This window comes from Indicator indicator, chromosome 2 (genome assembly GCF_027791375.1).
Source record: "Indicator indicator isolate 239-I01 chromosome 2, UM_Iind_1.1, whole genome shotgun sequence".
NCBI lineage: Eukaryota > Metazoa > Chordata > Aves > Piciformes > Indicatoridae > Indicator > Indicator indicator.
Window position 1 is genome coordinate 20,342,113 of NC_072011.1, and position 25,603 is coordinate 20,367,715.

General features: G+C 42.3%; 1 protein-coding gene across 2 annotated transcripts in view; it reads right to left on the minus strand.

The window, feature by feature from the left end:
- AKAP12 (A-kinase anchoring protein 12) overlaps positions 1–25,341 on the minus strand; it is a 31,339-nt gene extending 5,998 nt beyond the window's left edge. Inside the window, exons 1-3 of one of the 2 annotated variants that reach the window (XM_054399269.1) lie at positions 25,201–25,341; positions 16,026–16,212; positions 117–3,868 (exon numbers count right to left, since the gene is read on the minus strand). In XM_054399269.1, coding sequence (XP_054255244.1) covers positions 117–3,868; positions 16,026–16,212; positions 25,201–25,341 — 4,080 coding nt within the window. Of the gene's footprint in view, positions 1–116; positions 3,869–10,772; positions 10,789–16,025; positions 16,213–25,200 lie in introns of those variants that run through there. The other variant, XM_054399270.1, reaches the window with a different exon arrangement.
- Positions 25,342–25,603: the final 262 nt, after the last annotated feature.

Below are 25,603 nucleotides of genomic sequence, written 5' to 3' on the forward strand. Positions count from 1 at the left end.
TCAGGCTGCACAAGGAAAGTCCTTGACAGCAATACTGCCACAGCCTGGTTCTAAGATGTAACACTTGCTAATACAGCCTTCAACAAACCAACCTTTGTGTTGTATGTAATACTTACTGCAGCCTGTACTTCTGGAATACGTTCATCTCTTGCGTTGCCTACTGTCAACTCCATTATGGGTGGTTTCTCTTCTTCTGAAGGCTCCTGCTGTGCAAACAGCTCTTCCTTGGCAGTGACTGCTTGGATGATGTGAAATGTTCTGTTATGTGATGAAGGTTCCTCTGCTGCCTCCTGCGTTTCAGATAGTGCTTCATGATCTTCTACAACTACTTCTCTGCATGCCTGCTGCTGGCTCTCATCTCTCCATACATCTATATTTCCATGTCCTTTGTTGTTTTCTTGCACTGCAGCAGACATTTCACTTCTCTCTGGACCCTGGTGTAGAACACTCTCTTCAACTTCTTTTTGGCTCTGAATGCTCTCTGCACTTCCCTGGGGCTGGAGACCATCCTCCTTGTTCTCTCCATTTTCCAAGGACTGTTCAAGCAAAACTAGTTCCTGGCCTGCAATATTCCCATCTCTAGCATCATCTTTCACCTCTGACTCAATTCCTTGTACTGCTGTAATTTGAGTTGCTGTCATGGCTCTTTCACCAACCAGCTGTGCTACATCTGCTGACTTGACTCTTTCAGCAACTTCATAAAGAACTTTCTGCGTCTGTTTGTCTAATTCTTTCAAATTTTGTTCAGTGGCCTCTACTTCTTGTACAGGTGTAACTTCCTCTGTAGTAGCTGGGGTTTCTAACAACTGTGAAACAGCAGAAACCATCTCAGTTGTCTCCTCAGCAAGGGACACTTCCATTGTTTCTTCAGTACAGGAAGCTTCTGCTGTCTCCTCCAGAGCTGTCACTGCTTCCGAGGTTAGCTCTGGCTCACTTGCTATGGTGTCATCACTTACATCCTTTCTTGTCTCTGGCACTGTCTTAGCAGCTACCACTACTTCTTCCACAAGAATATCTGATTCAAATGGTTTCTCAGTTTCTTTCTCTTCCTCTTCTTTTGCCTGCTCAATGCACTCTGTCAGAGCAGCAGATATCCAAGATGGTGATCTTTCCTCCATGCTAGTAACTGCCCTTTCCCCTTCCACAATGGTCACAGTAACTGCATGTACCAGCCCTTCAGGTTCTTGCTCAGTTCCCAGGGTCTCCCCTAATTTCTGGGCTTTCTCTCTGTCTGAGGTTTGTTCTCTCATAGCTTCAGCATCTTTTGCTTGTTGAGCTTCAATTTTCTCCCGCTCTGCTGCTTCGTATTCAGATAAAGGGACAACAGCTGGAATATCTGAATCTTCTTCAGTTGCTTCTGCCATGTCTTCTCTTGCTTGTTTCAGCGTTGCTTCTGCTTTTCCATCTGACTTCTTCTTTCTACGCCCAGGAATGAGTTTTCGAAATGGAACCCACGACTCATCTTTTCCAGGCTCACCATCTGATGTTGAATGCTCCAGGCTAGATCCCACAACTGAGTCTTCAGTTCTCTCTTCCATTCTGCTTCTGGATCTCCTTCTTGGAGTGACTAACCGTTTAAATGATTCCCAGGTTGAAATACCTTCACCTTCAGATGGGCTTCCAGCTTGTTCTGGTGAAGAACTCCCTTGTCCTTGATCGCTCTCCTGAGAACTAGCAAGAATTGCGTCTCCTGCCCTTTCTTTGCTCTGCCCAGAATCTTCCATATGTTGGCTTTCATGACCAAGCTTAGAATCATTTTCTTCATCAGATGATGATGATTTTCTAGCTCGTTTCTTGGAAGAACCTACACATATAAAAGCTTCCCAGGATACAGAGGTGTCAACCTTTCTTTTGGGTTCTTCTGTGGTTTTCTCTGGTTTCTGGTCCACACCATTTTCTTTTAATTCTCCACAATTTTCATCAATAGTACTTTCAGTTGCAGACACTGCAGAACTCTTTGTCTTATCAATTTCTTCTTCTTTATCACTTTCAGAAGGCCTTCTGACACGTTTCTTCGGAGTCACCATCTTTTTAAATGATGCCCAGGGTGTAACACTTTCTCTTTTTCGCTCCACATCTGAAATGGCAGCATCTTCATTTTCGGTGACCTGCATTCCATCTATGGGTTTTTCCAAAGCAGGGATCTCATTCATCTCCTCAGGAGAAGAAGCTGAACTCTCTCCCTTTTGTTCATCTGGGCTATCTGGTGAATCTGCTGAGTGCTGACTTGGTTCACCTTGTTCCCCTAACTTGGACTCCTCTCTTTTGCTTTTATGCTTCTTTCCAGATAGTTTTTTTAACCCAGTACCCGTAAAAAGTTTCTTTAAGGGGCTGCCTTGTACTTTAGTTTTCTCTTGAGAAGAGAGCAGTTCAACTTCATTTGTGATACCTTCTGGAGGCCTTTTTTCAGCTGCCTCTTCGGGAGTCATTTCTGTGGTTATTTCATCTGGTTTGTTAGTATCAGTCATAACTATGTCAGTCTTGGCCTCTAGTCCTTCATCAGTGGGTTTGATCAACTGTTGATCATCGTCTGTATCAATGGAATGTCCAGGAGTACCCAGCTTTGTCTCGCATTCTCGGCTCACTTTCTTCTCTGGGCTTCTCTCCACGACTTCTCCTTGGCTAATGTCTTCTGCTGGGGGGGACACTGTCAGTTCATCTTTCTCTGCCTTTTCATCAAATTTACTTATTTCTTTTCCTTCCTTTTGAAGCTGTTCGCTTGAAATTTCAATTGCCACAGATCCTGCGTCAAGTTTCTCTTCAGAGGATATTTCTGTTTTGTCATTTATTTCACACTTCTCCATTGACTCCCACTTTTCTTCTCCCACAGGCAAGGCTTCTGAGGATCTTTTCACTTCTCCATTCATGCTGCCTGTGACAAGGTCAGGTACCACTGACCCTGGTTCTCGGGGGTTTTCTGTCTCCTCATTTTCTCTCTCTCCTTCTTCCTTTTTTTCTTCCTTTCTACCAAGATCACCTGAGACTTCCACCACTTTCCTTTCTTGACCATCTTCAGATTTTTTCTCCTCTGTTGCTGCCACATCCTCTTTTTGTCCCTGCTGACCATGCTTGATTAGCTCATCCTTCTCATTTGCTTCCACTCCTGCGGCTGTCACAGTCCCTTCTGACTCCTGCTTTTCTCCTTCAGTTTGCTCCTTCTCATGTGCTTCAATAGTTACTACTATCACATTCCCCTCTTCATCTTGCTTCTCAGACTCAGATTTCTCCTCCCTTTCACTGGTGTCAGTTGTTGGTGTTGATCCCTCTTTTTGTTGCTCCTCTTCTTTTGTAGGAGCCTGTAATTCGTCTTCTTTAGGCTTTCTAAAACTCTTCTTTTTTCTAAGGCCAGTCCATCCCTGAGTAAAAAATTTTCTTAATGGTGAGGCAGTATCACTGGCTAAGGCAGCTGACTGAGAAGAAACCTCATTTGTTTCTGGTGTTTTAGGAGATTCTGCTTCTGTCGTTGCATTTGGCAATGCATCTCTGGTGGTGTCTTCTGTAGAGCGTACATCCTCAGGCACTGCTGTTTCTTCTGAGATAACTTCTTTTTGATCATCAGCTCCTTCAGAGGCTTGGGCTTCCTTTTTCACAGTAAGTAGTTGAACTGGTTCCAATTTTCCTGTCTTTTCCTTCTTCACTGTGAATCTGAACCCAACAAATTTAAAAACCTTCTTAAAACCCAGATCATAAGACTGTGGCTCAGATGCGTTGTCTTCTGTGTCTTCTTCCACAGAGGGCAACTGTTTCACTGTATGAGCATCCTCTTCCTCAGCACCCACACCATCCTTGGTGGTTGAGTCAGATGGACTTGTCTCCATAGTTTCAGTGGTTTCCTTCAAAGTTGCATTGGAATGTCCTGTTTCTTCAACTGTTAAAATAGCAGCAAGAAAAAAAATGTTTACTTCTCAATTTAGTGTTATATTATACCTTTATATAAATGTATATTAAATTTCTTCATTCTTATCAAACTTTTCTAGACATACTTGTTCTATTAATCCTCTTCTATGTGCAAATATTATTTCTGTTAAGGATAAGATTTTTTCCAAGGTTACCAAATTCCTTTCCTTTCTCATGTCATTGTATGGGTCTTTCCAAAGTTTATTTTCAAATGCAGCTTTTGTGTTGCTGTTGGTTTTATGGGTTTTGTGGGGGGTTTTTTTGTTTGGTTTTGGTTGGTGGGTTTTTTTAAAGGCAAAATTATGTGAGAAAAAAAGATATTTCTCTCCTATTATTACTCAAAGAATATACAGAAGAAGGTATGTAATCATTCCAAGAAATCAAAAGAAAAAAAGAAAGTAAGCACAAAACTGTGCTGACCTAGAATGACGAGATTTTTTTTCCTCATTTTACAGATTTGTCTGAAAATAACAATAGGTGTGAAAACACTCATTGGAATTTTCCTGGCTTTCTGAAAACTTTACCCCCTTAAAATAACTACATTACTCCATACTAGGTGCAAGCAGGTAAAATTCTACTCTCCACTACTCACAAGTCTTTGCTTGCATTGTTTCTTCCTCAAGCACCATTTGAGATTGTCCTTCAGGACACTGGCAAGCACCCTTTCAGTCTTGCTGGGACAATTATTGCTCCCTCTGGCCTTTCACAGACTAGTATATGAATTAACTGCTCCATTTCAGGGGGCTTAAGAAGCCAGCAGTATGCAGTTTAGAGCATAAAGTCATAAGCTCCCCCTGCCCCAAGTAAGTAACTTTGGAGGGAAAAGACAGAAAGGAATAAGTTCTGCCACTTAAACGTGAAAAATGAGCAGGTAACCCCACTATTGCCTATAATGAGAATTTTAGTAATAATTGCCTGAGCAACGTGCACAATACCAAACAGGACAACATGTGAAGATAAAATCTGTAGCACACTCAAGAAAACAAAAGATTCTTGGTCTTGGATACTGCCAGGATTTCAATTGAACATTGTTCTTGACTCTTGATTTTGTGCAACAGGTGAAAGTGCAAGACTTCTCTAACCAAACTTGCTGGAATGCTAGGCTGAAAACAATAAAAATAATAATCAAACAGCAACATCCTGGGAGAAGGCATGGCCCCTCTTTTTAATGTTGCACATGCGCTACTTCAATGCCCAAAGGCAGGCGGGAGATCCCTTTTAAAAGTGCGGGCATCACTGAATTCTCCAAAGTGATTTTGTTTATATCGAATTCATCTTTAAGCTGGATCTAACTCTGTAGTTGGCCCTACTCTATGCAGGGGCTGGGCCAACAGACATTTCCTTCCAGCCTAGATGCTTCCTTGATTCTGCTTGTCTATGTCCCCTTTGGGAAGAACTGCACTTTCGTAAGAGATAATGCAGTCTAGGTAAGGCTGTGACATAACTAAATCTACAAGTACAGTGGCTTCCAGTACCTGTGTAGAGGGCAAGTTATGTTTATATTCACTATCAGCTGCCTACTGGCTGGCTGTTGTTTCTCAATCAGCATAAGCAAAGCTTTTTGGTTTTCGCTTTATCTATCAGCTTAAAATGATTTACTTTTATTATTTTTTTTTTTTTTACTCTTATGAATCAACTGCACAAGGGAAAACTAACAAAAACACTGACTGAACATATGCTTTTAATAGCAATGTAGCAATGTGAAAAGCTGCAACTGTTATACACACATCACACATCCATCATCCCTCATAATGCATGGTTCAAGCACTACTCCTTCAATTCCACAATTAAAAAAAAAAAAAAAAAAAAAGAAGGCATTTAATGTGTCAAGAAGGTATTTTATCTCCAGGGTAACACAGAGCTTGGATGTCAGCTGTTAAGTGACCTGCTGCTGTTTTTTTCCCAGTCTCTCCTTTTTCTAATTCAAATTTAAATCGCTGGAAGACTCTTTCAAACTGCATTTCTGATGCCCTTCCTCTGCATTTGAGGAGAAAGATGCCACTCTGGAAATCTGCCTGCATGCCTCCAGGAGGCTGCCACTATTATGTTACAAGCCTGCAGTGCAATATATACCAAAGCTGTACTTTCACAAGTTATACCCCAAAAAGTATTTTTATATTCAGTCACAGAATATAATTCTGCTAGAGCAGGATCACCTAGACACAGAGTATCTGAGAATTCAATTGCACATCCTCAACTTTGTATTTAGCAGTCAGATTCTTTAATGACATTTTTATTAATGACATTCTTGGTGCTCAAACCTTGTTAGTGCACTTCTGAATGCAAAGCAAACCAAGAGTAACTCCACTTCAAAAGGCTTGGAAGTTATTTACACATGGTATTATTGTTCAGAGTACTGTATCATGTCACTACTACAGGTATTATGGCAAGACAACTAGCACTTTCTGAATTAATTCACTTAATTTGAAAGCTTGATTTACGAAACACAGGAGAGCCTCATTGAAATACCAATCAGAAAAAAATAATCTAATAAAATACTGCTATGAATACAATTTCTGTAGGTCAGTCCTATGCAGGGCTGTACTTCCACCAGCTATTTGCTAGTCAGGGAAAACAATACAATAAAAATATATCCACAGACAGTGATAAAAATAAAAAGTGCTATCACAGAATTGAGCCACTTCACTATTTAAATCCACTAGGGCTAAGAAGTAGAATTTCGGCACTATTTCAAGCTTAGTTAAGCTTTCAAATATTTTTAATTAAATCAAGGTGCTGTTTGTAATTTAATAATGCAACTGTTTTACTCTGAATGAAACACATGAGATTGATGGTCTAAGGGAATCAAATGTGCTTAAGAATTTCATAGGTAGTGTAGTCCATGAGAAAAATTTATTTCTGTTTTATCAGAAGTATACTGATCAAATGCTAGGAAATGAGTATTTCCAGTATGACTCATTTCCTGTCACATCTCAATAAAAATTAAATAAATAAACACTTTTCTTTTAGTAGGCTGATAAACACTGTCAGCAGTGCAACTTAACTGCTCCTACCATCTCGTCTGCCTCTAGAAGTGAAAAAGTGTTTTGTCCTGGTAGTTGTCAGTTACAAAAAAAAACACAAAACAACTAAACAACAACTAAAAGAAAAAAAACAACCAACAAAAACCTAACAAAAAAACCCCACAAACCAAAACAAAAAAAAGAAACACCAAACCCCAATCAAACAAAAAAACCCCACCCAACTGCAAGAGTTAAATCCACAGCACTTCATGTGCTTGAAGACAACCATGTCAGCATCTGGAGCTGGTTGACTTTTCCCCCTCTAAGGATTTGCAGCACAGTGCTGGATTTTTTCCATGAATTCCCTACATTCCCAATCTCGCAGACGGATGTCACACACCCCCAGTGCCTGCCTCACAAACTCCACTGGCCACCGAAAGGCTCCAGAGGACTTTGTGCTGGTTTTATTTAGTATTCAGGACCTTCAGTTGCATACACAGTACTCTCAATAAGTTTGCAGGAGCATAAATAAATACCAAAGCTGCAAGGCTGAAGGGGTATTTTACAATCATTTGCCTCCATTGTACCTAGATTTGCTATGAACACACTTATAAAAAAAACACCTACTGCTCAAACTCACATGACACCAAAACAGGAGAGGGCAATTCAAAACAATTTGAACTGAGTGTCCATGATATACCTTTTACTTGTTAAATGTAGTTTTCCCTTAATGTCAAAAACGCAGTTGTTATTACCAGAAACATTTAAAGACAAAGTCAAGAAAGAACTGATAAGGATGGAGAAACAGTAATTAAAAAACTAAACATAGTTTGAAACTACAATAGCTATGGGAAAAAAAAATAAAACCACCACCTTGCCCTGAGCAGATTTATTCAGTATAAAGAAGCTATTTGGAATCATCAATGAAAGCGAATGCTTTAGCAAATAAAAAGGCAACCTATACTTTCGGGTTTTCACTGTGGAGTATAAGGAATTGGATGTTATACCACAAATTCTGATTCTTTTAACCACAAGTTCCAGGAGGCTGAATTTAATAAATCAAACAGACACACCAGCCGCTTTGTAGTAACAAATACACACACATATATGTCCAGGTGTTAAACCTCTAACACTTTTTTTTTCAATATGATATTTAAAGTCTGTTCTTTGAAGTACCCTGCTGCTTCTTGACAATATATTTCACAAATTCTTCTTTCCTTTCCCTACTATTCATGGTATTTGTTTCCCCTTCAATGTACAAATAGCTCTTCCATGGAAAGCATACACTACTGCCTTCTCCATTCTATTCACTCAATTCTTTCTAAGGACTGTCTCGCCAACATTAATTGTGGATAGAGAGTTCTTTCAGAATAATTAAATAACGAGGGAGGATTTACAGAGATTTTTGCATACTACGTTTTGCAGTGCAGACGTGCAATTCATGAGCTTTCTCATCATGCCGTTCTTCAAAAACTTTAGAAACAAATACCACACTTATCTGTACTTGGGTGGCAACTGAAGAGCTAAGTTTTTAAAATCTCACATATTTTGCGTCCATTTTCAAATATGGAAAAAAAGAAGAAGTTGCAAAATACCTGTAATTTTTAATGGCTTAGAACTCCTTAAGAAAGCAAAGTCAGATTCCCAGAAATCAACATCATTTGTAACCTAATGAGAGTAACTTGAAGAATACCACTATCGCTTCTGCTCTGACACCGTAACATTTCTCACAAACCTTTATTTTCACAATATTTTGCTTTAGCTATACTTGTCTACTCCAACCTACAAAACAACTTTTCAAATTTCAGCATAGGAACTTACATATTTCATTCATTCAAGAGTTTAAGGTATTTCTTCAGTGTTTTGAGAAACAGCATTAAAAATTTAAGAAACAATGAAGTTCTAAAATTGTTTTCTTTGCTTGTTTTTAAACTGGAAGGGTCATTAGCCATAGCCTGGATACACAGTTACTCTAGTTAAAGATTCTTCATTAAATGAACTCACAATAATAAACTACTCTCAAATTCATCCAGCTGTTCTGCTTGGGAACCAAACCAGCATGCTATAAATATTCACAAATTTCATGGTTACCATGCTGCCCATGTCTCAAGTTCAGTGACTTTGTTCCACTTTTTAAAGTAAAATGTATTCACCAAGCACAAGACAGATGCCACTCTAGCACTCACATGTTTGAGGAAAAATGAAAAAAATAAAACTAAATTTTTCTCTGCTAGAAACACAGGTGGGATAAGAATAGAGGTCAGTAAACACTGGGGCATTTTTCAGAACCCCAAATGACTAATGAAAATGCACAATGAAAAAAAATGATTGAAAATTTTATCAAAATTACTGCATAAAGGGTAACAAAAACGACAGACAAACTCACCATAATGGAGACATAGCTGAATCTGCATGAATCAGACACATGGTAGTTTAAACTACTCCAGCACACCAACAAGGTGAGATACTCTGTCCCTTCAAAGGAAGGGTAATTTGTACTACAAGCTAGATACAGGTCCAGAAGGGCAGTTGTACTGAGTGAAAAATCCAAGTTGCCACAGGATTTATTAAATAAGTAAAAACCCCAAATGATGAAACTGTGCAACCCTGTAAAGACACTGCTTTTGAAAAACAGTTTAACCTTTAATTACTAACAATAAAAGGAAATTAAAAAAATAGAGAACCTTTGAGGAAAAAGACTCAGCATGTGATAAGCTCATTAAACATCCAGCTTAATGAAAACCCTATTGTAAACAGCAGGAGGATATCTCCTTCCCTGCTAACTGATTCAAATCACATACAGTCCTCCCCAGAGTCAGCTCCGAATGGAGATGGACTTCTATGGGCTTTGCTGTCAACATGTATTGCAAAGCCAAAGCATTTTACATGAATAAACCCCCACTATTTGTTGAATTCACTCACTAGCTCTAACAAATAAAATCTAAGCAAATAAGTAATTATTAATACAAAGGAAAAAATAGAAGATATCAACCACCAATCTGGAAGAAACTGATGCAAGTCAGTTATCTTTAGGAGGAAAAAAGGGCTTTGCTTATTTAAATTTCATAATGCCACTTTGTTTCCCAGAGAAGTACACAAGCTTGTGCTAAACCAACGATGCAAGATGGTTTTTTTCCCATTTAATTTTTTCCCTCCTCCAAATGCTCTCTTTTCAGAAAGCCCAGTTAGTTTATGATGTTGGCTCTGGCACTTCAGTGGCTCATGCACTACCTTCCTAAATATGATGTACGGAGAGAGTTCAATGCCCATAGCATTGTTTTTTACATGGCCGGCTGGAATCCCACTTCCACACACCGCCCCCCAACACATACCCCACCCTCGACGTTAGCCTCCTCCGGATTTTGCTTCATTAAAACTAAAAAAGCTATCATTCAATAGCTTCGTTTCTCTCACACAAGTATTTTTATAGCATATAAATGATGCTAACTTCGAAATTTTCTTCAATTTCACCATGTCTAGACCTTAAGATATTTCACTGCACCCATTGCTTAATTAACGTAAAGCAGCACTTTCAATGCTGTTTCTATCTCTGCTTTCTGCTCCCCACTTTCAGATACTAGGTCATGTTTCGGTACCTTCGCGTTTTTAAAAGCCTTGCGTTACAAGTGCCACAGCGAACATCCGATAGAGGGAACCGGGAATTTAAAAATTCAGAACTTTGGAAACAGTTTTCCTGGTGAGAAAAATCTCTCGGTGGGACCTTTTAATTCCTGACGCGCTGTCTGGAAATCTCGAGTGGGTACAAAAACGCTCCCGCGGGCGGAACCAGCCCTCCCTCCGACAGGCAGAAGGCAGCAAGCCCCGACACTGCCGCAGACACGCCGACCCGGCCGCTCATCGGCAGCGAGAAACAACAGCCAGCGAGCAGCCCACCCGACCGCAGCGGCTTACCCGTCATCGCCGAGCTCTTCTGCCTTCTCCAAATTACACTGATCAAACTCTTCCTCCTCACAGCGGCTTTAGGCGGCGGCTCCTCCTCCATACGCGGCGGGGGGCGCCTGGACTCGACGGGAGAGGTGGCCGTGCCGCCATCGCCCCGCCCATGCCAGTTGCCGGCTCTTCTTCCTCTCCTTCTCATCGCAGCTCCTTCCATCGTAGCTCCTCCCATCGCGCCGATGCCGGCGGTTGCCGGCGGTTACAACCGTTACGCCCCAAGCGCCCGCTGCGAAACTTCCACCGCGAGCGCTCAACTCTTCCTCCGCAGAGCGGAGGCGCCGACGCCGCTGCCCAACAGCCGCGTGCTAAACCACAGGCCTCTTCCAACTTCTGCGACGCCTTCTGGAGGCGTTTTGCCAGAAAGTACCCACACCAAACTCCAGCAGGTGCCAGTTAGAAGCCCCAAGTTGTTCTCCACTCCCAAACAAAAATCACATTAAACACTTCTCTCTCTCCACACAGATAGATTTTCTCCTCTGCGTATTAGCAGTCATTTAAAGGTTGGGGAAGGTGGTGTGGTGTGTGTCATTTTTTGGGTTTTTTGAACTGGAATTCTCTACAACTTAATTGCATCATACATTGTCTTAAATTCTGCTGCCAAGGGTTTGAGAAAGGTATCACTCTGGATGCTTACAGTACAGCAATGCACTGCCCCAGCAGCTCTTACTGTTAGTAAGAAGGGATACAATGATAAAAGGTCAAGGATCAGTATCTGACACAGATGACCTCCTCTTACAGTTACAATATTTCTATGGATTATTGTTGGATATCTCCAAAGTTCTGATGATACACAGAGAATGGGTCCAGCTATTCATAGACTTGATCTGTGGCTCAGATTGCCAGTACCTACTTCCCAGTTAATTTAATCCTATAGTGGCAACTTGGATGAGTCCAGACCATCTTTCAAAAAGTCTTCTTAATGAGATTCACATAATGACAACAAACCAACCAACACAAAAAACCCTGCAATCATAAACATTCCTCTACTGCAGGCAATTACCTGTGTTTGATGATGCTTTATTTCTGATTTTATAGACTTTGCAAACAAGATTAAATAATTCAGGAGTGGAGAACATGAAGAACTACATAACTGAAATTATGTATTTCTCTATGTCATTTCTTCACATTGAGCATTTCATAGAATCATAGAAGGGTTCGGGTTGGAATGGACCGTAAAGATCATCTAGTTCCAATTCCTCTGACATGGGTATGGATACCTCATGCTAGAGCAGGTTGCTCAAGGCTCTGAATGCTTCCAGGGTTGGAGACTTCACAGCTCTTTTGGACAACCTCTTCCAGTGCCTCACCACCCTCATGGGGGACAATTTCTTGCCAATGTCTAATGTAAATTTAGCTTCTCCCAGCTTGAAGCCATTACGCCTTGTCCTATAACTACATGCCTTTGTAAAAAGCTCCTCTTCAGTTATCCAGTAGGCCCCCTTCAACTACCAGATGGCTGTTGTAAGGTCTCCCAGAAGCCTTCTCTTTTTCAGGCTTAACAACCCCAGCTCTCAGCATTTCTTCATAAGAGAGGTACTCCAGCACTCTGATTATCCTTGTGGCCCTCCTCTGTACCTGCTATTTCCATGTTAAGACTTGCAGGTCTTCCTGTGTTGGGGGCTCCAGAACTGACACAGTACTCCACGTAGGGTCTCATACAGGAGAGGGAGAGAATCACCTCCCTCGACCTGCTGGCCACCCCTCTTTTGATGCAGCCCAGAAAGCCAACCATGCCCTGGACCACATCAAAAGCATGGCCAGCAAGTCAAGGGAGGCAACTGCCGGCTCATGTTGAGCTTCTCATCAGCCAGCACCCACAAGGCCTTCTCTGGACTGCTCTCTATCCATTCTCTACCTAGCCTGTATTTGTATTGGGGATTGCCCCAACCCACATGCAGGACCTTGCACTTAGCCTTGTTAAACTCCATGAGGCTGGCATAGGCCCACATCTCAAGCCTGTCAAGGTCCCTCTGGATGGCATCCCTTCCCTCCAGCATGTCCACTGCACCATAGAATTATAGAATCATAGAATCAGTCAGGGTTGGAAGGGACCACAAGGATCATCTAGTTCCAACCCCCCTACCATGGGCAGGGACACCTCACACTAGATCAGGCTGGCCAGAGCCTCATCCAGCCTGGCCTTAAACACCTCCAGGGATCAGGCCTCAACCACTTGCCTGGACAACCCATTCCAGGCTCTCACCACTCTCATGGGGAAGAACTTCTTCCTCACGTCCAGCCTGAATCTCCCCACTTCCATCTTTATTCCATTCCCCCTAGTCCTATCACTCCCCAGCTTTCTTGTAGGCCCCCTTCAGATACTGGGAAGTCACAATAAGGTCACCTTGGAGCCTTCTCTTCTCCAGACTGAACAGCCCCAACTCTTTCAGTCTGTCCTCATAGGAGAGGTGCTACAGCCTTCTGATCATCCTGGTGGCCAGTTGGTGTTGTCAGCAGACTTGGTGAGGGTTCACTCAACCCCACTCAATCCATGTTGCTGACAAAGATGTTAACCAGCACCAGTCCCATTAGCAACCCCTGAGGAATACCCCCTGTTGCTTTTTCTCCACTTAGACATAAAGTCATTGACTGCCACTCTTTTGAGTGTGATCATCAAGCCAATTCCTCACCCACTGAGTGGTCCACGCATGAAATCGAGACTTACCGATTTGGAGACGAGTATGTTGTGGGGCACAGTGTCAAATGCTTTGCATAAGTCCAGGTAGAAGACATCAGTTGCACCTCCCTTTTTCCTCAATGCTGCTACCCCATCATAGGGGGCCACCAAATTTACTAGGCACAATATGCCCTTTGGTGATGCCATGTTGTCTGCCACCAATCACCTCCTCATTTTTCATGTGCCTTAGCAGAGTTTTCAGGAGGATCTGTTCCGTGGTATTGCCAGATACAGAGGCGAGACTGACTGGCCTGTATTTCCCCAGATCATGGAGGCTGGAAGAGACCTGTGAAGATCATCAAGTCTAACCCCTCTGCCACCACAGGCTTACCTAAAGCAGATCATGTAAGAACACGTCCAGATAGGCCTTTAAAGTGTTCAGAGTCGAAGACTCTTCCTAAAGAGCTTGTAACCCTCCATTCAAACACTCCAGTCATAGGAGCCATCCCACCAGAGCTCAGTGATGCCAGTTACATTATAGCTGTGCACGCCTGCACGTCTCTAGCTCCTCTCCTTTGTTCCACATGCTAGGAGCATTATCTAAAGGCAGTTAAGTCAGGCCCCTGTTCAAACTGATTTACCAGTTGGAATTCCTTAGTGAAACATTTCAGGTGCTCTCCTGCTGGCCTGCAATCCAACTAAGAGATAGCTCTTCCCCACTTTTATTCATCTACCTAAAGACATACAGAGTCTAAAGTCCACAGGGGTGGATATAAACAACTATGAATGTCTGAGTATTGTCTTTATGTAAAGAACTATCTTTTCATACTTGACCAGATGGGTATGATTTGTCTCTATGGATGATATTGTTTTCAGCTATTGTTACTAGAAAATACATGCTGCTTAGCCTCCACAAAGGACTTTTTTTTTATTGTTTTGTTTTACTTTGAGAGCTAATCAGTTTTCCATTTCACATAAATTATGCTACTATGTAGTCTTGGATCCATTGACAACACTAAAATAAATCCTAATTATAACAGCAACATCACACATATGATACGATTATCAAGGAAAGAGAAGACTTTTCAGGCAGTCTACTCACATACAAATTCCTAATGCTACCTATGGCCACAACACACCATGCATTTGGTCACATGTTAGCTATCTGCGTTGAAAGGGAGCTTCTCACCTCTTCTTCATTACACATCCTAGAAACACAATTTCTGTATAACTGAAGAATTATTCAGTTGTATTCAGAAATGTGTGAAAGTAGTAAGTGGCCTATACCCTTGTGTAGAAATTGTTTTTCTAGCATGAAGGAAAACTACAGAATTGTTCAACAGGAATTGTAATCTTTGACTATTACCTGGAAATTCATGCCCCTTTAAAAGTTTTCTCTGTTACCTGATCCAGAAGCTGAATACCAATATGAAAGCTTCTGATGCTACTTCAAATCATCAGGTGCTTTCTCTTCCTTCATTACTCTGTTTAATGAGTATCCACTCCCCTCATCCCTATTCACCTAAAAGTGTTTATCATGAGTGAAAGATAAACCATTTTTACAGCACCAAAAGCCTCTACCAATATGATTTTAAAACAAACAAAAACAAAAAACCCAACCAAAAACATAAACCCACAAAAAACACACCAAACAAAACCACCCCAAAATCCCTACAAAAAAAACCCAAAACAAACCCCAAAACACCTCAACAAAACCCACAAGCTTTTTGAGCACAAAAGCTCAGCATAAATTATGCCATCCTTCTATTGGGATAATAATTCATTTGAAGACATGGCAAAGAGTTGCCTTTACTAGAATTCAAACCCCAAAGTATACTAAGGGCTAAACAAATGCCTTAAGCTGCTCTACAGACTGACAACGAAGAATGCTCTCCATCCTACCCATTCCACATCCCTCCTCTGCCCTCTCATACCAGCATTAGTTGCCTGATCTGATGGCAGGGATGGAAAACTATCCCTTCCTCTTGCCACCACCATCAAAAAGGTCAGAGCACAGCAGGATGCCTGAAGTGGATCTCTCACCACATAGCTGTGGATGGGAGCAGAGGGAAGGGGGCAGCAAGAAGAGACTGATGAGGGCAGGAGGGGTAGGCTGCTAGGTTGCACAGGAAAGAGGGCAGCACATTTCTGACAAGGCAAGAAAGAGATTTCAGCAAGGCAAGAAAGAGATTTCTAGGACACAGCAGACAGGGGTTCCTTTGATGAGAAAGGTTTTGTGGTCAAAATGCAAATATGATTCAAAGCAGTAGGAAAGAGAACTTTAATCAAGGTAGAGCCAATGGATCGGTAACCTGTCCCCCTCCTGCAAGTTCAAAAGAGTTTGTTATCATTAATATCACTAATGAATGAGCATAAAATGATTTCTGTGTTATGTAAGAAGAGACAAGCTTACGTGACAGAAACTCCTAATGTATGTGAAAACTGAGATCTTCCTTCAGGTGTTCAAGAGATTGGCAGCAGAAAGCTACCTGTTCACTAGCAGGCACCTAGTTAAGTCCCATTTCAACTTATCACACCATTTGACATTCAGGCCTCTATAATCTGTCTACTGAACATAGTTTTTTACCTACCATTTGTTCCAGCAGCCTCTGCTTGTTCTCTGGGTGTTTCTTGGAAGGGTGAAGCCACCTCTGGCTGCTGCCCATCCAGCTCCTGAGGTGCTGTAACAGCTCCTGGCTGTTGTGTTTCCTGTGGTGCAGCATCATGCTTCAAATCATCTTCATTAACATCAGGTACTGATAAACTCGCATCTAAAACCTTCATGGTCAAGTATTGGTTGAAGGATAATAAGGAAGGAAAAAGAAGGGGAAAAAAAAAAAAAAAGAGAACATGAGTATTAGGCTATTTTTGACCCTCAAAGAATAACATTCTTTTGCATATATACATGCAAGTATTTAGGGAAATAAATAGTCTGTGCTTCTGTGTAGCATTCCTCCTTTTCAAAATAATTAACTTTATTAAAGTACTTTGTGACAAAACCAACCCATCAAACAAGCAAACCATAATCTGGGACTGTTGATTTTGCTGTTCCCCCATATGAAATATGTAGGAGAAGTAAATGGTGCAAACAATGGCAAATAGCCTTGTTTAGAAATTGGTCTCTAGCGTGAAGGATAAACTCCAGGATAACATGAACCTAGCTGATGAAAAGATATTATTCATTCTTTTTATTTGAAAAGTATGACGTGTTGTGGCCATTAAAAATTATTTCCTTGCCTTTTAATTGTTAAATTAACTAGGTTTTTGATCAATTATTTTACCTCCCAACTGAACCCATTTCAGCTAATTAAACAAGTCTTAAACGTCTGTTCTTGAAGTGTAGATTTAAAGCGGCAGAACAGCAAACCTTAATTACATATCACTGTCTTACTGCTCAGCTGTACTCCCAAAATACTGCCATTGAAGCCATGTTAGTTAAGCAAAAGAACCACAGATACTTCCAATCTTTCAGTATAACATTCAGAAGCTTGAAGCACCAAACTGGGGTCAGAAAGATGCCACCTTCCTGACTACTCTCCTCCAAAACCCACTAAAACAAACCTCTGAATGGGGAGACCCATTTTTACCTTTTCTAAGCAATTAGCCTGCCGCAACAGAATTTCAAATCGATGCACGAAGTGTGGGGCAAAAAACTTTGCTCTTCCCATTCAACCCCCTTTTACCAGGCTAGGCAGGATCCAAGAGAAGCACCACAGCCCCACTTGCACAGGCACAAAGTGTGCATTTGGGTCCCCAGTTCTCAGTTCAGAAGCCCTTAATTGAGCCAAATTGTTTCCACCTGGTGTTGCTGTGCACCTCAAAGCTGCCTTTCACAGCCACATAATCCACCTCACGAAAAAAACCTCCATTCTGCTCGACTGCCAATACCACAGATGGAACAATTTGGCTTCAGAATTTTCACATGCTGAGACCAGATATTAAATAGAAGAAATACGGAATGGCTCAACACTCAGATTACATTCCCACTTCTCACATCATCCTTCTCATAAATCTAAAAGCATAGAAACTCAGGAGGAATACAAATGCCATGCCAAAGGCATGTAAACTCTGGGAAGCTCTTCTTGCACTTACATGCAACATTAAATGAATGGTAGTAACTGATTAAAGACTAGCAACAGACACAGAAAACAATAACCTAATTCTTAAAGGGCTTTGAGATTCTTCAATATTAATTTATTACAGGACAATTAATATTTTTAAATAATAAATGTTACTTATTCATTCTCAAAAGACAACAGCTAATCCTGCAAGCAGAAGAACCACCTTAACTCTGGCACTTGGCTATCTGAAGATAAATCCATGGACGGATATTTCAAGATGACACTCTCAGAACCAGCACCAACAATTCTTTGAAGTCACAAGAAGGGAAACAGCCCTGACTGTCTTAGCACTCCTCATTTTATTCAAAGATTTCCTGCCTTTTTTCCCAAGTTTCTCTCAGTCAGCAAACTTTTAAAACTAGAGCTGTATGTACAGACATATATCCATAGACAAGAAGTCAACCATTTGCCCAAGTGTCTCATACAGACCTGTGGACTCTGCAAGGAACACGGGTACAAAGCGGCTGGGTACCTTAACGTAGTATAATTTGTCTCCTTTTTAAATTGAGACCCCAGTTATGACAAAATATTAACCATGGTAACACTTAATATTCTCCCAGTTCTGAGTTTATTCTACAGTCATGATACATTCAAGAAAACAGTGACTATATTGCCAGCCCAAAGATTTGTGACCAAAATTCCTAAGTCACTGAATCTGGCAGATAACCCTTTGGATCTGTAAAATGTTGATGCCTCCAGTATGAAGAACAGAGTTAAATGTGAAAACATTACTAAATGTAAAACTACAAGCAGTTTTTACTACCAGCTAGTATAATTACCAGCTCTTTTCACTGTGTATATAAATTCAGTTCTGAAAGCAGAACATCACAACTGAGTAAAACTGTAAATACATGAAAAACCTCTGTTTTTCAAATTTGAACAGACCTGCAGTATAACCCTGTCGTGCCAGAGAATAGGGACCTTTTTACCCCAGCCTCTTGGCAAAGAGTTTGATGTGATTCTTGGCCATAGGAAGGCAAACCAAGTTTTTCAAATCAAGTCATCTTCTTTAAATAATCGAATAATTAAAATTAATTCAACAATGGTATTTTTTTGCAAATTAAAATGCGTGCAAAGGAGGAGAAAATATGTCTTTGTGGGGGCTGTAACATGAAGGAAGACACAAGAGTATCATTAGATGTTGGGTTTTTTTTTAAAGCTTTCTGTTCTGAGAAAAGTTGTTCAGCCTCTTTATGAGGGTCAGTGCAGTCTGTCCCACTGCATTAGTCTTCAAAAGAAACTAATTTCAATTTTCATTCACATTAACTGCTTCATTTCTCTGAAGGGATCTAAACTGTAGTTTAGTCCAATTACATCTAATTTAGTGAGATGTATTCTTAATTCCATTGAAGAGAACTGCAAAGCATAGACAAATATAAAGTTTAGAGAGATGGGTGAAAAACCTTAGACAAAATTAATGGTATTAGAAATCTTGTTATTCAGCTCTGTTTTATCTACAGGTAATGAGACATCACAGTTGACTGGTTTATCAGGTTTCTGCAACACACATTCATTGCTCTCCTTTGGTTATTAATTAATTTATGAATGTGTTGTCTCATAAATGCAAGAGAAACCAAAGAGAACTGATTATCCATTTCCCTGATCCTTCAACTTCTTCATTCCCAAAACAAAGGACCATCAATGAAACAACACTACAGCTTCTGTTGTGGCACTGCTATACATCATGCACATTAAAAAAAAAAAAAATTCCCTCAAATCTACCACAAAGGTGGAAGCAAAAAGCAGACAAACAGCTGAAGAGACTAAAATGCATAAGGCGTGTTGCCCACATCACTAACCAACAGCAGCTTCTTCTCCGTTTTGTATACATTAAGTCCAACTGCTGGACCTCATTAAACACAAAGTTTAAAACATGTAAGGAAAACCAACACAAAGAATTACATGATAAATGGATGAACAGCAGGTCCATGATGTTTCACTGTACATTAGCACATGCTTCATTCATGCAGTATTCTGAGGGGAAGGGCTTACAGCTCCCAGCTTCTTCGCCCACCAGCAATCACCACCATTCCCAACATTCCTTCTACCAGACTCAAATCATTCCAGGGATTCCTAACACCAGGCCCAAATGCACTAGAGTTAATTTTGCCTCATTCTATTAATCCTGCTACACTGATTCTACATTAGATTACTAAAATAGCCAGATCCAGCTGTCTGAACAACTGAGCAAACTAACATCATGGTCTCTAATATTTTTCCTGGTTTGATTTTAAAACTTTGGAAAAGTCTGAAGCACTGCTGGTCTGCTCAGGGGGTCCACTCTTAACACACGCTGCTTGATTAAAAATATCTTCAACATTTAGGGAAAAAAAAAAATCTGAATTTAGGTCATTCCAACTCTTTGTTCACAGCAGTTTGCCTTGTTTTGTATTGGCCACAGCATTAGAGATTCATGGGACACTGCAAATTCCAGGTAAAGAAAATATAAGGCAAATAACAGCATACTTAATTTCAGTATTTTATTTCTGGGTAACATCTGCAAACAAAGCCAAAAGCCTTCTCCTTGCCTTTCATTCCCTCTTCTGTCCTAGCTCTGTCTGACTTCCTTGTGATACCTCCTTATGGAAAATAACTTAAAATCCACATGGCTAAACCAAAATTGACCAAATCACTTCTGTGATCTCTGAGTGCAAACAGTAAAAGAAGCATTACTCTTAATCTGTCATTCTGGTCCACACCTTAATCTTCATCCAACCTGAGCTCCTTCCCAGGTCTCACATCTTACATCTCTTTCTGCACAGCAGTCCTCGAACACCACTCTACCTCAGCATTCATGTATAGGTACAACTCATCCAGATGTTAAGGATCAGTTAGAACAAGGACTGAGCACAAAGCAAGTTTCTCTCCTTTGAATAACATCCAGCACAGCTTGCATTTCCAACCAGAACTTTCCAAGACCCAACACTTTTCACTTCTTTAGCCTCCATCACATCAAACACAACCTTGGCTTTCAAAGTGCCCTGACACTCCCTTTACCATGTCCCCCTTATCTCCTATATAATTAGAGGGCTATTTCACACATTTGGTGGATCCATGACACCAATTTCCACTGTGCATTTTTTTAAAATTAAGCATTTTTATGCTTTCTTCCAGCCACTCCGTAAGTGTGGGTGGTCCTCCAAACCTTACCCACAAACTACATCCCACTTGGAAGTGAAGTACTTAAAGGGAATCAGACTCCAGTGAACCAAGAGAACCTTGGAGCCTTCTCATTCATCTCAAGTGCCTCAGACTGAGGCTCTTAGAGACACTGTTTCCTGTGGTACTTGATTAAGCTTAGTTTTACCATCGCTAATGTAATATTTTCAGGCTGACTCAGCTCCCTCACCAGAACACAGTTGTTTAAACAGCAGATATAAGTCTGTCCCAGCTGTTATTTGTCAGGCACTCAGACAATAAGACACTTTGACATCTCAGCTGGTAACCTCTTTAGAAGAGACAGTTCCAAATATTTACTGTCTAGCACACACTTGCTCTCATTACAAGGCAGGTAGCATAATCAAGTTACTGCTTAGAAATGGAAAAATGGGAACCACCCTGAGAACAGTTTGAACAACTCACTGCTCTAGAGTGAGGGACCTTACATGTACATAGGCCAGGAATTCAGCATGTGACATTTTAGAGCCATCAATTCCCATAAAAGACTATTTCTGCCAAATCTAAATTTTGCTGCAAGGATAGCTTATTAGTATGCCAGTATTTTTCCAGATTCTCTCTTTAAATTTCCTTATGCTGTTTCAGGTAGCTGCCCCAACACAGCTCTGCTTTCTCAGCAGGGGGGGCGAAAAGAACTTGTATTAAAACTGCTACCTTGACCTTCTAAATAAAATAAGAGAGATACGGAGATGGAGTAATCGCAACTGCTTTAGCCAAAATGTTGGTAGGATGACACAGCTCTCCTTGCATCACCCACGTGGCTTGTGGCTGCTTTTTGACTCATGGGACCTCGTTGGAGGGGCACCACTGCAGAGGGCAGCACCCTGGCATCTCTTTCCAGCTCTCGGTGATGCTCAGCATCCAAATGGGAAGTTGAGTGAGAGTCACTGCTATGAACAGAGAGGGAGCTCACAAGACAGTGTCACCCAGCTTCCTGCCCAGTCCTGCTCACAAGGTCCTGCATGCTCCCCTGCACCTGCTACTTCTGCTGTTCAAGTCCCAGAAGCCAACACATCTTGCTAAATCAGCAGAGAACGACCTTGCCAAAGAAGCTGAACAACTTTCTAGGGCATTTACCCCTTCAACAATCTTGCCCAGTGCCAGAAGCAGCAAACAGTGAACTGCAGGTGCCCCAGGGAGGATGTGGAAGCACAGGACCCATCCCATCAGAAAGCTCAAAGCTTCTGTCAGTCCAGGATACCAATGGTTTGTCTGGTCTCCTCTGCAAGAGTAAGATCTTGTTCCTACTTCTAGCACTACTGTGAAATCTCTTCAAGCCTTCTCAGGCTTCAGGCCTCTGTGCTACTCAAGGCAGTCTGATGGGGAAGGTTCACAAGCAGACAGGGTCTACCAGCTCACTACCATGAACAGGGAGTTTTTTCTTTTCTCCTCCTGTCCTGCTGCAGATGCTTGCCTTGTCCTGGCTCTGGGTCTCACATGGGCATCACAGGAGTCAAATGAACTCACTAAATACATTAGGAGACTAGCCCATAAAAACAAAGTAATTTAAAAATCTGCTGTTTCCAGAAGGCTTAGTGAGTTTAACCACTTACAGCTAGGCAAGGTGAGGACCAGATTCAGTGCAACCTGGGACTGCTCATTTGGGGCAGGACCAGGAAGAGAGATAGGGGAGAAAGAAAAGGTGGGGGAAAGGAGTATTGCTGTTTAAACAGTAGGGAGATAACTGCATCAGATAGACCAGCCTTCTATGGCACCACAGCCTGTGCCTTGATTTCAACTGGACTTTGGGTGTTGATTCACAAATTCAATTAGTTCAATTCCGGCATGCAAATGTATTAGTACCTCCAGGATCTGTCATGCTCCCTGCAGAGGGGGCTTCCCACAGAGGGGTGGCAATGCAAGATAAAGAGCAGCTAGCTCTTTCACTGCCCGTGTTTAAACCTTGTGTGCTATAGTTAAAAAAAACAAAACCAAAACAACAAACACCAGTTTCAAGTCGCAGTAACATGGGTAACTCTGGAGCTGTAGTTCACCAGCAACTTGTGAAAGGATGGGCTGAGCCCATATTTAATCTGCGGTGCTTGTAAGCCAACACCCAAGGCTCTTAAACATCTCACCCACTGTAAACAAGTGCTTTACACGGTCTCTCACATCTCCCAGGCTGTAAAACTGAGAAACACCGAAACACACTCTCTCTTCCAGTAACTAGGACACCTCAAAAGTTGGTATCTGGCTAAAGAGTCACATGTGAATAACAAAAGAGCAGACAGACTATAAATTTGGCCCTTTCTAGAAGGCAGAGGTTTTTCATCTTCTACAAGATAAAACTGTGTCATGGAAAAAAAAAAATCTTGATTAAATATTTTGAAGAATTTCAAGTGACAGAAAAGCAAAACTGGTATGATATTTGATAACCTATATTAGACTAGATGCTTAAACAATTTCTGTATGATTGACTTGCCAAGGTTCACACAAGTTAGACTCTGCCAAAGTCAGTTTTCAAAGTCTTTCTCCTACAAGAAAGAATTGTGATAAGTGTTTCAATTTGGAAAGCACAGGGAAGAAGCCCATCCTTCAAAATATCCCCACTGTATCTTCTACAAACAAATTAGTTCTTTGACGTATTTCTCCAGGAGCATTGCTGGATCTGGTAGTTTTCAAATTCAAAGGGCTAAAAGGAGTAACAGCAAAAAATTGTGTCAAAAATGTGCATGAAATTGCTGTACTGTAGTAAGAAAAGAGTGTATGAGATACAAAAAAAAGTATGACTGAATGTCATTAAAACTTGTTTTTCTTTTGTTATGGAAGGCAAAAATAGCTGTTTTAGAAAAAATGGTAGTAACACAACTTACAGCAGTGAAATGATAAAAGAACTTTCATACTTTTAAACAGCTCTACTTAAATAACAAGGTAAAAATCTATTGGAAAACATTTTTCTGAAATCATGTAAGACGTAAAAGCACAGAAAGTCATAATCTGTATTTGAGAACAGCATTAAAGGTATTATCTTCTTTTCAGGTCTTAGTCCCCATAACTGGATAAAAATGGCTACAAATGTTATATCCCTTCTTCAAATTCACATTACCTTCACTTTTACACAATCACAGTGGCCAAAAGCTTGCCTTCTATAAATACATTCATGTCTAAATTTCAGCATTTGAATTCTAAAATTGGCCAACATAACTGCTAACTATTTTGTTAACCAATACCAATCCCTAACACTTACTTGGTTAAAAAGAAAATAAAATATATCTCAGTTAATTTAAAGTTCATTCTCAATGTGGTTTTCAAATCTGTCAAAACACACACCAGGAGGTCTAATGGCAACAAGGAACTCTGGGAAATTCAACTTGGAAGTTAAATCTGAACCACAAGGTCAAAGCAACAAAGTCATAACCAGTTCTCAAGCTCTACACACCCACGCACCAGCTACAGAAACTTCTGAGTATCCCTGCTCTGAGGACCCAAACTCTGAAGAGCCTGAAAAAGAGGATCTTGGTATAATGTGGAATTATTTTTCTCGCAACAAACTAATGCCAAGCAACGCTATGTAAACACATAGATGCACATAACCTCCCTTTCAGTCCCAGAATCCCCTAAACGCGCCTATTCCAGTGGGATAAAATGGGTTCATTCATAATCTATTTTTAAACACCAGACATGTTGAAAAGAATTTCTTTCAATTCTTCAACGTCTTTATTAAAAATAACACATACCTAGGGCTCCCTTACTCCCTACTGGCTGAGAGTTAGCGAGTCACTCCCCTTTCCCCACCGTGCGGTATGACACCAGGGAGCAGGAAAGCCACGGCTACAAGCCCACGACGCGGCCACTGCCGCCCCCATCCCCGCCTGCCCGCGGCGCCGGGGCCCAGGTGAGCCTGAGGCTGAGGAGATGCGGGACAGTGGCGGACGGGGCACTTCGATGCCGACGCCCAGCTGAAGAAACAGTAAAACCGTCGGGCTGGCCGCGTCCCGATGCGCCTCCCACCTGCATCCTCGGGAGGGATGAAGAAGGATGGATGGAAGGATGAGCATATGAGGATGGAAGGATAGGTGGATGGAAGGATGGAGGGCGGGGGGTGCGGGGAAAAGGGTGCGGTGCTGCGGAGAGCCCTGGGCACCGTTGCGAACCGGCCGCAGGACCGCAGTCAGGAGATCTCTTGGCGCAGACCCCGCCGTGGGTGGGTGCGGCCCTTCTCCCCCCGACACGCGGCCGCAACAAAAGCGGCGGCGCCCCTGGGGCCGCCCTCGCCCCCCGCCCCTGCTGCTGCCGCCGGCGGCGGGAGTTTTATGACTGCGGCGCTGGCCATGGCGCAGTCCCAGCACCGCAGCGGCCACCGCTTCGCCCCAGCTCCGCACTTGGCTCTGGCGGTGCCCACCAGCCGCGGCAGGTGCCCACCGCTGCTGCGGCGGGAAAGTTTCCCCGCGCTGGGGGTGCGGCGCGAACCGCTGCCCAGCGTCCGTCCTCCCCCCCAACCCCTAGCTTCCCGCCGCCCCTGCCTTACCTTGGCGGGCTCCGCTGGCGCCTGGGGCGCCCGCGCCGCCTCTTCTGCCTGCAGCGGCTCAGGGGGAGTGCCGGGGGGCTCGGTGGCGGCCCCGGCTCCGTCCTGAGGGGCGGGCGGCTCGGCGGAGCTGCCGGCGCCCATGGCGCTGCCCCGCGGCCGTGCGGAGCCGCGGGCAGGGGCTGGCAGAGGGCAGAGAACGGCGGCAGCACAACCGGGAATGAGGGAGTCCGGCTCTCCGCAAACTCCTTTAGGGAGCGAGAGAGAAAAGGAGAAAAAAAGAAAGAGAGAGAGCGAGAGCCAGCGAGGAAAATCACCTCCTCCCCTGGTCCCCCCGCCCGTCTGCCTCTTGCTCCATCACATGAGCAGAGCCCCGGACACGCCTTGCAGCATCAAATCGGGCTGA